The sequence below is a fragment of the Crocuta crocuta genome, unplaced genomic scaffold (genome assembly GCF_008692635.1).
Source record: "Crocuta crocuta isolate KB4526 unplaced genomic scaffold, BGI_CrCroc_1.0 scaffold220, whole genome shotgun sequence".
NCBI classification, from domain to species: Eukaryota; Metazoa; Chordata; class Mammalia; order Carnivora; family Hyaenidae; genus Crocuta; species Crocuta crocuta.
In genome coordinates, this window is record NW_027526949.1 from 180,291 (window position 1) to 193,688 (window position 13,398).

Consider the following 13,398-nt stretch of genomic DNA (forward strand, 5'->3'; position numbering starts at 1 on the left):
GCAAACAGAAAAAAATTGAGCACATCATTAATCTGCAACCTAACTGTAATCATATTAAGAAAGAAGACTGTTTATGAGTTTAAGACATCATATTCTTTCAAAAGCTTTCATTATAAAAATTGCCATTATATGCAAATGTTAATTAGCTGCGGATTGTTAGGGACTGAAAAAGTTTGTGGATTTGTGTGGATTTGCAAAGTTGAAGATCATTATTTCTCATTTAACTAATAACTGTGATGGACTTAATTTCTGTATTTCAAATTCAAGAAATGAATGTAGTGAGACAGTTTAATTTGTCAGCATTTCATAATTCTGTACTTAAGTAGTTTATTTTTTCTTAAAAATATATAAGCAGTTTCATTTCAGTGCTTAAAATAAATTTCCCTTTTTTGTTAACTGGGTTTTCACCCAAATCAATGCATCAGTTTGAATAGTGACAATGTCATTTTCTTGATTGGTACAGGGGGGCAAATGACATTTCCTGACTGCCTTTTCTAAGTGAGATATTGCACTAGTGCTTCATACATACTGTCTTATAGAGTCTCAAAATTAATTGTTCAGATAAATGCCTGACTCATTTTACACATGAGAAAACTGAGGCTTAGAGATATTGATAACATGCAAAAGGCTTATCAAGAAATTAAGCTTCGATCTTATCTCAGATCCATATGAGTCCAAAGTTTGAATGTCTTTAATAAGGTCTCTGATATATCAGACAATTTATCATTGCTTTTAAAATAACCTGGCTTACTGGACACTATATACGAAAAGAAGATTCATATACTAAAAGGATTGTATAAGATGTAAAAATTCAGAACATAAGCTTGGATCTTGCTCTTCAACTTTGTGTAGCTTTGGGTAATATATTCCAAAGCTTTTGACTGTTGTCTCCATCTTTTATATGAAATGGTATTATCAGATGACTGGATGGCCTTGAAGGTTGTGGTGGTAATCAAAATATTTAAAATCAGCATAACACAACAGACCAAACAAAACAGATGGCCAACCAATCAGAATTGAGATCAGCTCTAATGAGCCAGTATCAAGAGCAAGATGGGTTTCATTTAGTTATCAGATGAGATCCGCAAGGCTTTCTATTTGGAAACATTATGAAAACCTATTTTGACATACTATGTTTGTGAATATTATCAATTTAATTTACATTTTAAAATTCCATACATATGACATTTGTTATTTATTTCTGTTACATTGAATTGTTGTTTCAGCTTAAATAGCCATCTACTGAATATTATTTTCAGCAATACTCATGTGAATGAAAACAAAGCCAAAACCCCCTAAACTAACTAATAATTATAAAAGTGTACACAATCCTTAACATACATATTCTTATAACATGGAAATATTCTGAAGAAGAAAAGAATCATATTTCTTTGTAACATTGCAGATAGATTACAAAATACTAGTTATGGCTGGGCAACAAACATTTCATTGTTTGAAAAAAAAAAGGATTGCATAAAACTTCCTGGAACATTATTTTTTAGTGTTTAGTTTTCGTTTCCTCATACTTGGCCAAAAGAGCAGAGGACAGCAAATAAAAATGTTAGACATCACTTTTGGGAAGTACTCAGGAAGCTAATAAACTTTACAGCATGTACTTTCATCCTAACACTTTGAAAGAGAAGTCAAACCCCACAAAAGTCACCTAACTAAAAACATCATGGGAATAATTAAATTCCAAAATGTGGGTTATTAGAAAACCAAAAAAAATTAGTGCAAAACAATCCAAAGTTAAAAGATATTCTTGTTTCTAAAAAGAATTGATAACTATTGTATTTTTTGCATATATTAAAAACTGTAAGTTAAGAAACATCATATAGTTGAAAGAACAATGAAGTATGCATTACATAGAAGGTACTAATCCTAGAACTGACCTTAGAATAGTCATTTAACTTCTTTGGTCTGTTTTTCCTTATCTATAAAATAAGGGTACTGTAACCGAATGACATAAGCTGGTTTCTTTAAGTGTTATCATTGTAACTTATAAACTTTGAGATGTTAAGCTGCTTGGTACATTTCTCTGACAATAAATCAGCAGTGTATGATATAGATATGCTTCTAAGGGGAATAAATGTAAAATAAAAGTAAAGTGTCTAGTATGATGACTGACATGTACTAAGTGCTCAACAATTATTACTATTATGAACAGAGCATAGAAGTAAAATATATTGGCGTTGTTAAAGGGTCTCTACAGTCTCATTGACACAAAATACTCTCTGACAAAAGCTACATCTAGATTCATGAACAAATACTGACCAGTGTGTCAATAATGAAGAGGAACACAGCTTTCAGGTTTTTCTTTGATTGACCAGATTCAGGAGTTAAGACTATAAAAACAACCACTTGCTTTTATTACTCTAAATTACAAATCCAGCAATCAAGCAATCGATCAGTAACTGGGCATTTCAGCAACTTGTTTATTCAGAACCAAACAAAAAGGGACTGATTTAGTTACAGCCATTCAAAAATCTATATAAGGTACACACATTAAGGAACTCTAGCCCTGCCACCTGCTTAGTGGGAAAATAAGGTGGACAAAGGAGGATTAAGGACACTGAGATGGGATTATTTAATAAGACTAATTATTAAAAAAGAGAAAAGTCCATCTCTATTCCATGGAGTAAACACCACTCTAAAATTTGGAGAAATGGATTCTTTTGGGAGGTGCAATATCATGATTTTTAAGAAATATATATTTGGACATTCAGATCATCCACGGCTCTTGGATCATAGCTCCCAAAACCCTTGGAATTTCCTGAAGAAAAAGAATGGAAACATTTTTTGTCATAATATTTGTTTCCTTGTCCTCAGTTCCTGATATTAATTCAGAGCCATAATAGTGAAATGGGTGTCTTATTATTCATAACAAGCCCCTTTCCACCACAACCAGGTTGATATTAATAAGGCAACTTCTGGAAAGTACCTCTTTTGGGGGCTTGTTGTCAGGGGAACAAACCATGAATAGAGGGGTGGAACTTTTAGTCCCATACCCTGATATCTGAGAAAGGGAGAGAGGTTGGAGTTTGAGTTCAACAACCAATGGCCAATGATTTAACCAATTGTGCATATGCCCATAATGATCCCTCCATAAAAACCCAAAGGAAGGAGTTTGAGGAGCCTCTGGGTTGGTAAACATGTGGACATGTGGCAATAGTGGTGTACTCAGAGAGGGCGTGCGTGGACACTCCATGCCCTTTCCCCATACCTTGCCCCATGCATCAACTCCATCTGGCTGTTCCTGAGTTACATACTTTTATAGTAACCCAGTAATCCGGGAAGTAAATGTTTCTTTGAGTTCTATGAGCTGTTCTAGAACATTAATGGAACTTGAGTAGGGAACTCTGATTTCTAGTCTGTTGGTCATAAGTATGGCTAAAGGGGCACTAAGTGGCTCAGGCAGTTAAGCGTCTGACTCCTGATTTTGGCTCAGCTCATGATCTCATGGTTCGTGGGTTCAAGCCGCATGTCGGGCTTGTGCTGACAGTGTCGAGCCTGCTTGAGACTCTCTCTGTCCCTCCCTTGCTTGCACTCTCTCCCAAAAAAAAAAAAAAAAAAAAAATTAAAAAAAAAAGTATAGCTAACAACCTGGACTTGTTAGTAGCATCTGAAATCAGCTTGAAAATGCACCTGCCTTAAATCTTATCTCAAAGGGAACAGACACACCAAAAGCACAAAGAGTCAAAACCTGATGCATTATAATTCACAGGGCCAACTGAGCATTTCTTGTGTGTCAGTTCAGCCAGTCCCTTAGAGCTTTCTGCCAGAGAGGTTCTAGAATTAGGGATACATTTAAAGGCCTTGGAGGTGTTTTACAACCTCTCCATTGCCATAGCCATCCCGCAACCCTACTTTCATCCTCCTAAGATTTATTTCATTAAGCTTTTATTTCTTCTGACATTGAGTCCAAGTTGCTGCCCCCTCCACACCTGCCCTAAATTTACCTGATCTTTTCATGGATGCCAAGGTGAAAGCAGGAAAGTTAATGAGTCATCTTACCTGAAAATTCTTCAACTGAAACCTCTAGAGTGTTTTCAATTTTTAGAGTTGATTATAATACTAATAATGATACTAAAAAGGATGCATCAATGAGTGTCTTGAAACTGGCATATTCAGAATAAACAATGTCATTAAGTTAAAATAGTGGGAAGATATTTCTGTTTTGAAAAACGTCTTTCGATAAATTTTAAAGGGAGAGACAAGGCAACAGGCTGTGGCCTCATTTAGTTTATCCTGAAATTTTGCATCACTTTGGAATTTAAGAAGAGAGTTGGAGGATCCTAAAATATGGTATTGATCTAAGAACCATCTGTTACCAATTTTGAGTCACAGAGAGAAATATCATAATTTTAGGACACAATGGGTTTGACCATAACATTCGGTGACCTACATTTATATTTGGATAAGCACTGTGAAATGCTTAGTCTTATCTCACAAGAGTATATCAATCCAACATTTTCAAAATAAATGAACATGGTAAAGCATTAATTATTCATGTTATGTTATAGAATATGTTGTAACAGTAGAAGAATAATAATAACTTATAATTATGTATCATACTATAACATAAGAATGGATCATTAATATGCTTAGCTGATAATTAATGGTTCTTTAAAAAGACAAAAAAATTGTCCAGTTCTGGCAGAAATTTTCCAGGCTAGTTGATTAACTTAAAGAAAATAACTGTAATTATTTCAATGGCATCCTTCCCACTGGTATTGAGTGATGACCACTTGCAAAATAGTTTTAAATAAAATGCTCAGACTGTTCCAGTTATGTTTCAAGTAATATTTGTGAACCATAACCATATTCAGTGATTGTTTTAGCTCAAAATATATCTCCCAATGAATTATGTGCCATAATGTATCTGATTTAAAATATTCTAAGCAAATTAAAATAAATTATTTTTGATATATTAAAAACTCTTTGTCTTGTTTGGGTATTTTAAAATATACTTACGGGTTATCCAATAGCAGTACTATGGGATTAAGTTCTTTCTTTGGTCTATAATATGCCCTGAGAGGAACAATAAAATTATACAATCCATTTCCAGCTGTTTCAGCTGCAACTATAATTAGCTTATTTTTGAATCCATAGGCTTTTGCGTCCTCATAGTAGTTATGCTGGCAACTCTAGAGAAGAAAAATTATACAAAGAAATGCCATTTTTATACTCCACTAAAATTTGGTGAAAAAATTTAGGATATATGGAAAAGTAAAAACTAAGTTAACCTAGTAAATCAGATATATGGTAAAGTAAAATTAAGTTAACCTGGTAAATCCTTTATTTTATAAAAAATTTGAAAGTAGTTCCATTTTTTTCTATGCCATTCTCCAGCCTGCTTCAGGAAATAAAGGTGTGCATGGACAAGATAAATGAATTGTGGGTGTGTAGCATGATGTAGGGGAAGAGAAAGACAGAAATACATGTGCGCACATGTTCTACTGGAAACCAAAATATACTGCTAGATGACATCTGGGTATTTACATTTAAAAATTATCATAATGTGTATGAATTTCAAAACAACATGTTATATACCTTGAATATATACACAATTTTAATTTGTCAATTAAAACTCAATGAAGCTGGAAAAATCTATTTCTGATTTTCATTTCCAAAAATATAATAATATTATAATGAACTAAACTTTGAACATTTCAAGTTCTGAATATATAAAAGGATGAATATGGAAAAAGATTTTCTTTGTTGTTAAAAAACAAGCAAAATAATTCAAAACAAAACAAAAAACCTTAATTAACTGTATACCTGAACTGTCAAGATAATGATAAAAATACACAAAAGTACAATACTACTACTAATAATAACAACAAAAACAATAGCAATACTTTATCAAAACTCATTGTTGTCCTCAGAGTATTTAGCTATTTTCTAGGGGGCTGGTACTTACTAGACTTAGCATTATTAAACTGAGGTTCTTTTAAACTAAACTATCTGCATGGAAAACTGCTTTAGTGTTCTGCTTTTTCATCTATCTATGTCTCTGTTTATTTGGGTTGAGATTAGTTGAATCTCTGTGGATTCATCAACAATTCTGGAATATTCTCTACCTTTATTCTTTAATAAAAAATTACAAAATGCTTTTGGGAACAAGGCACCATGAGTCAACAGAAACAAAAATGATAGAATTAGACTCACAAAGACTATAAATTATTGATGTTATTAGATTCAGAATATAAAATGAACACGTTTACTGTGTTTAAAGAAATAGAACATTTAAAGTATGAACAAATAACAAGAGATTATTTAAAATACTCAGATAGATGTTAAAAGAAATGTATGTATTTGGGGTACCTGGGTGGCTCAGTTGGTTAAGCCTCTGACTTCGGCCTAGGCATGATATCACCATTCCTGAGTTCCTGAGTTCGAGCTCCATGTTGGGCTCTGTGCTGACAACTCAGAGCCTCGAGCCTGTTTCAGATTCTGTGTCTCCCTCCTTCTCTGCCTCTCCCCCACTCATGCTCTGTCTCTCTCGCTCAAAAATAAAATAAACACTAAAAAAATGTAAGTAATGCATATAGTCTCTTCTAGAACTAAAAAGTACAATTAAAAATGAAAACTCAAAGCTGGGTTAGATTACACATTTGATGCATGTGAATGGGGTCAACTGCAGGACAGAGTTGAAGTCACTATTCCGAATGTGAGAAGAAAAGAGGTATAAAGTAGTATAGAAAAATTAAGATATTTGCACAGTAGTGTGACAAAGTCTAACATACATTTAAACAGGATGAAATGAGAGTATCAGTAAGAAGCCCTATTCAAGCAAATATTGACTGAGAATTTTCTAGGATTAATGAAATACTCAAATCCTCAGTCAAATAAGTAAATAAAAATCCAGCTTCATATGAATGGTAATACAAGTGCAGAACAACCAAGACAATGAGATCTTAAAACCAGCCCAACAGAAAAGAGAGACTATCCACAAGGAATAGATACTAGAATGATGGCCAACTTCTCAATAGCAACTTGGAGCCCATAAGACAGCAGATAAAATCCTAATGTGCTTGAAAGAAAAAGAAAACTGATAACTTGGAATTGGACACCCAGCAAAACTCTTTTAAGACTAAGAATATATCTAGGGAAACTGAAATTGACAGAATTTAACACTAATAGGATCTTAGTAAGAGAATTTCTAAAAGCTATAATCTAGGAAGTAGAAAAATGAATCCAGAAGGAAAGTTTAAGGTATAAAAAAGAATGGAGAAAAGGGGAAATGATTTTAAAAAGCAGGGAGCAATAAGTCTTCATGGGAAGTATGATTGAAGATTTACTAATATAAGTAGGATCTGAAACCACATGAAGGATGAAGTCATTCACAAAGAGGTCGTGGAATGAGAAGAGTGACAGGTGATGCTGAGATTATTAAGAACGTGAATGTTTATGAGATAAAATGAGTAAAACAACTACTTTAGAATTAGCTTAATTAGGGGCGCTTGGGTGGCTCAGTCAGTTAAGCGTCTGACTTCAGCTCAGGTCATGATCTCATGGTTCGTGGGTTTGAGCCCCATGACTGGGGCTGTGCTGTGCTCACAGCTTGGAGCCTCGAGGCTGCTTCGGATTCTGTGTTTCCGTTTCTCTATGCCCCTCTCCTGCTTGTGCTCTGTCTCTCTCTCAAAAATAAATAAACATTAATTTAAAAAAAAGAAGTAGCTCAATTAATAAGGAAAAAAACAAGGAGAAACAGGGATTTTAGTGTTAATAAACCTTGATCAGGAACCAGCTTGTTGATACGGATGCAGAATGAACTGGGCAACATAATCCCAACTCACACTTCACACATGCAGTAGGATTGGCTGCCCAATTCCATCTCCTAATTGCAAAGTAGGCATTTCTTTATGGAGCAGACCACCACCTGCAGCCAACCTAACACTAAATAAATAAAGGATAATACCAGATGTCATCAACCAGTCAGCAACATTCTCTGTATGGTAAGGAGACAGTTCAGAGTCTTTGGTTTTAAAATACCCTCTATTGTTCCTTCAACAATCTGTATCTCTGAATGCTTAACTTTTCAGTTTTATCAGTTGTCTTGCTTGGGGTTAAATAATTTCCACTCTTTGGTCTCCCAGTATGTTTTTTTCTCTTGAACTGCGTGTTAAAAATTAAAATGCTACAAGAAGTGAACCTAGGTTTTGTGAGGCCTAAAGCCTGTGTTATTTGGGGAATCCTCTTTAAGGAAAATAACACAAATATTATAAATTTTAAAAAAGTAGTCACCGGTTCTTTGAAGGGGCCAATACAGGTGGAGAGTCCTGAAGTTTAAGGTTTATTAATGTTACCAAAAATATACAGATAGTTAGCACTATCAAATGCTGCAGACAGTAAATTAAAACAAGAGCAAAAGAAAAGAGGCATTGAGAGATGGAATTGTCCATCTTAATGGACCCAGATGAATATTTGGAATACTTACCAAAATAAAAAAAAAAAAAAAACCCTTCAGAATGAAGAAAGCAGAATTTTCTAATGTTCTGTTAATTTTCCTCAAGAATGACAGTAACAGCAAAGATTCATGATGTTTATTATATAAAAAAAGTAATGGGTAGCAAGAATACTAACAGAATGTCTTAACATTTATTAACTTCCAGGCACTATGTTAAGCATTCCACACACACTAATTTATAGAATTCTCAAGAACCCAATGACTCATAGTAAAACCACAAACATTTTGCAAATGTGGAAACTGAAATTTAATGGTAAAGCTATTTGCCCAAATTGCAAACCCTCAAAGCAGATTTTAACCCCCATTAACTCCAAACTTTAGAGTAAAATTCCTGGTTAGAATGAATGGTGCATTTTAATTTCTAGAAGGTAGGAAGGGCGGTTGAGAATCTTCTTTTTATGTGCTTTCTATTCATCAAGAGAACAAGCTCTTATACAAGTCATGCCAATTGGCCTTATGTGAAAGAGATTTAAAAATGCTTGCATTCTTGGACTCTTTCTGTTTTGAATGATTTCTTTAGAACATCCAGCCAGGAACCAAGAACTACAGTAAAATCTTTAGGAAAGGAGAGATTAATGAAAACACTGATATTAGCTTTCAGTCTAGTCAGTAATGCATCTTTGTGGCTAACACATAAATCAGCTAATTTTATCATGTCAAGCAATTCCACACTAAGTTTTGAGGCAGAAATGCCTGGAAAAATAAATAGAGCCCATTGGGCCAAAGTAATTTTGAGAGACTTTGGATGTTGAGAGTTCATAAGTTTGAGATTCTGGCACCTTTGTTTTTTCCTTAAAAAGACGACTGGCTGACTCATTGGGGACTTTAGTAGAAGAGTAATGCATTTGGGTAATCATTTAGTTCAGTTAAGAAAGTACAATTCACCATTTTATGTCTTACACTTACATTGGAAAAGAAAATGCTCTTTTAGTCAAAAGACTATACAAAATTATTTAAATATATGTAATTACAAAATGCCATATTCAGGTTTGGAGAAAATAACATTTACTTACCTTGTCTAGTCTTAAGCAGCAAAATGGCACTTTTTCATGAAGGAGATGACAAAAAGTGGGTGAACTTCCTATATATGGAGAGTAAGGTGGGTAGCCTTTAGCATATCTGTAAAACAATATGAAATATTTGAGTTGCCCTGAATAAAACAAAGCTGGACAATTATAGCCATGCCCTCCTATTTTCATAAAGTTAGATGCAACTCTTTTTGCTGCAATTGCATTTTGATAAAGAAAGACTTTAGAAGAAGGATAAGAAAACCAGGACCCATGGACCATTTCTGGCCCACCAGCTGGTTTTGAGAATTATAAGTCATTTTTTTAATTTTAAAGAATTGGAAAAAATTTTAAAAATGAAAGGTTGAAAAAAACCAAAATAATAATATTTCATGTCACATGAAAATTATATGAAATTAAAATTTAAGTATCCACAAGTAAAGTTTCTTTAGAACACAGCCATGGTCATTCATTTATGTATTGTCTACGGGTGCTTTCATGTGTCAAAAATAGTAGGGTATGTACAGCAAAGACAATACGGTCTATGAAGTTTAAAATATTTACTAGCTGTTTCCTTCTATAGAGAGTTTGTCAATCCTCAGTTTAAAATAACTAGGTAGACTTTTTAAAATAGCAGTATTATTTTTTATAAAACACATTTAAAGCAAAATGAGTTATTACAATTTACTTCATCAATACTTATTAGTCATGGATGCATAATCACAAAGGAGTAAACAGTTGATTTAATCATTCAAACATTCACCAAATACTGAATATTGTTGGAGTCTTGCTTAAAATATTATCAAAAATATTTACTTGTTTGCTGACTTCATGAAAACAGCCACTTGTATATCATGGCTGTATTGACTTTCAAAATAAAACCATCAAAAAGTAGCAGAAGCAGAAAAAAATATTTATATTAAGAAATAAAACAAAATTTAGTAGAGGCAAAAATCTATGCAATATCAAAACTGTTTTCTCAGTAAAAATTTACCTTCTAAACCAAGAAATTTCAAACCTAGATTAAACTGTTTTCCGGACATTATTAGCTAGGAGGGTAAAATGGTGCACCTGATAATCTCCACTTTTACTTCAACATCTTTTTTAGTTTTCTAAAATAAAAATATTTCACCTCTCAATCTTTTCAGAGGACATACAAAGAAAGAATTTCAATCACAACACACAAAATCATTTCTAGGAAAATACTTGCACTCAAATCTCCTTGTTTCTATCAAATATTTCATAAATATATTGAATACTATTGATTTCTTAGAAAATGCATTGTGTTCTGTGGGCATATCAAATTCCTTGCAATAATTTTTTTATGTGTGAAGGAGTAAAAGAAGAATCTTTTTAAGTTTCAATTATATTTCAGTCTATTTTAGTTCAATTCAACATTGACATCAACGTTAATTGAACAGCTATCATATGAAAGATATTGGGAGCAGTGTTTGAATGTTGTTACTATTGTCACTACTACTAGTGCTACTTCCTAGTAATTATAACTCATTGAAAGCTTAATCTGCACAAAGTATTGTCATAAGCACTTCTCCATTATCTCAATTAAACTTCATATGAACATTGTGAGGCAGTAACTATACTCCCTTTATAGATACAGGCATTGTGATTCAGATTGTTTAATAAAGGTTACTTGTACATAACCAGCAGAAGGTGGAATTGCCATGAGAAACAAATACTTTCAGATTCCATAGTCAAGACTGTTGACCACTGTGCTTTCATCCAGAAATAGCAGTATAATATGTGATGAAGACACGTAAGCAAACTCTATTGAAGGCTAAAATGTGACTGATAGCATGTACATTGGCCTATGTGTTATGGAAGTATAGTAAAGAGAACTAGTACTTCCTTTATCCATTCATTCAAAATATTATTTATGTATATCATATGAAAAATACTGCTGAAATGCTGAGTTATGAAAGGGAAGCTTAATGGAGGAAAGCTCCATTACATGCCATTGAATAATCGAACTTCAATATGGACATGGAAGGAAAAAAAGGTTAGAAAGTATAATATAATGAACAAAATCATATAGTCATGAAAATTCATCTTTATATCACAAAAATACCAATTTAAGTATTTTCTTCTTTAAGGATAAATGATAATTTAGAGAAAATGGATCCTGGAAATTCATGTTGAAGCCAGAAATTTGAGGTCTTAAAGTATTTTCTATTTTTACATAACAGAGATATTGGCTAATAGGAAGGATGTTTTGGTAGAAGTATGTAAAATTGATTCTAAGATGTCCAAAAGGTAAGGAAATTAATGTCTCATAGTAGCACAAATTCCAGTAAACCTGACAATGTAGACTATCTAAACATACTCTAAGTTTGAGGAAACTTCTTCATCTGGTGTAGTTTCATCTTCTGATTGATCACTTAGAAGATCACATGTTTGAATAGATGATGTATCTGCAACCTCTAAAACAGGGGCAATGCTAGGTCTTCTGATTTCTCTGCTTCCCTCTGTAGGAAGAGACAGGGTGGGGCCACTTGTTGATCTGCAGCTTGTGTCTTGCAAGTCTATAGCCACCGTACCTACAACAATGAAACATAAAAATCCATCAAAACATTTATCATCTGTGGCTAACAGACACACGAAATGATGCTCAGTGTCCCTCATCATCAGGGAAATACAAATCAAAACCACACTGAGATAACCACCTCACGCCGGTCAGAGTGGCTAAAATGAACAAATCAAGGGACTATAGATGCTGGCGAGGATGTGGAGAAACGGGCACCCTCCTACACCGCTGGTGGGAATGTAAACTGGTGCAGCTGCTTTGGAAAACGGTGTGGAGGGTCCTCAAAAAATTAACAGTAGAACTCCCCTATGACCCAGCAGTAGCACTGCTAGGAATTTACCCAAGGGATAAAGGAGTGGTGATGCATAGGGACACATGTACCCCAATGTTCATAGCAGCACTCACAACAATAGCCAAATCATGGAAAGAGCCTGAGCCTAAGGGTCCATCAACTGATGAATGGATCAAGAAGATGTGGTTTATCTATACATGGCAATGAGAAAGAATGAAATCTGGCCATTTGTAGCAGCATGGATGGAACTCGAGGGTGTTATACTGAGCGAAATAAGTCAGGCAGATACCATATGTTTGCACGTATAAGTGCATTAGGAGGAACTTAACAGAGGAGCATGGAGGAGAAGAAAGGGAAAAATAGTGGGGGAGAGGGAGGGAGGCAAATCATGAGAGATTCTTGAATGCTGAGAAGAAATTGAGGGCTGATTGGGGTGGAGAAGTGGGGAAGGGGATTGATGGGCACTTGTGGGGATGAGCATTGGGTGTTATATGGAAACCAACTTGACAATAAACTATTAAAAAAATTTGCCATCTGAATGAGAATCAACCATTTAATGATACAAATACAACCAGGATAACCAGGGAATATATTATTGTTTATACTTTAATCTCAAAGTTATTACTTTCTTACATGGGCTTTTTTTGCATTCCTGGATAAAAAAAAATTGTGTATTTGTGCAAAAGTGTATTTGCTAAGTCTAGCTCTACTGCACAAAACATAAGACTTGCGAAATCCTGAAATATTTAGGAATTTAAAATAAAAAAAAAAACCTTATTGCAATTTACATTTATTTAAAACTAATAAGAACTTTTGGCCTTTGCAATATTGCGGATTTCTGATTATATCTTTTCCCTTCGTTTTGTTGAGTTATTATTCTCTTGTTGATTTGTAACAAATTTTTTATTAGAACATTAATATTTTATGTTTATTCAACAAATATTTATGGAATAACCATAGAATGGCTAGAACCTAACCTAGACACTTCGAGTATGCAAGGGGTGAGACAATGTTTCTACACATAAGCATTTAGCTTTAAAATAACCAAATAGAGGGGCGCCTGGGTGGCTTAGTCGGTTAAGCA

At 33.8% G+C, this 13,398-nt stretch overlaps 1 protein-coding gene across 3 annotated transcripts in view; it reads right to left on the reverse strand.

The window, feature by feature from the left end:
* Positions 1-13,398, reverse strand: part of KCNT2 (potassium sodium-activated channel subfamily T member 2) — a 360,386-nt gene that overhangs the window by 87,935 nt on the left and 259,053 nt on the right. For all 3 annotated transcript variants that reach the window (XM_077771185.1, XM_077770578.1, XM_077769973.1), the window contains 3 exons: positions 11,822-12,035; positions 9,487-9,592; positions 4,975-5,147 (listed from right to left, as the gene is read on the reverse strand). In XM_077771185.1, the coding sequence (XP_077627311.1) occupies positions 4,975-5,147; positions 9,487-9,592; positions 11,822-12,035 (493 nt within the window). The remainder of the gene's footprint in view (positions 1-4,974; positions 5,148-9,486; positions 9,593-11,821; positions 12,036-13,398) is intronic.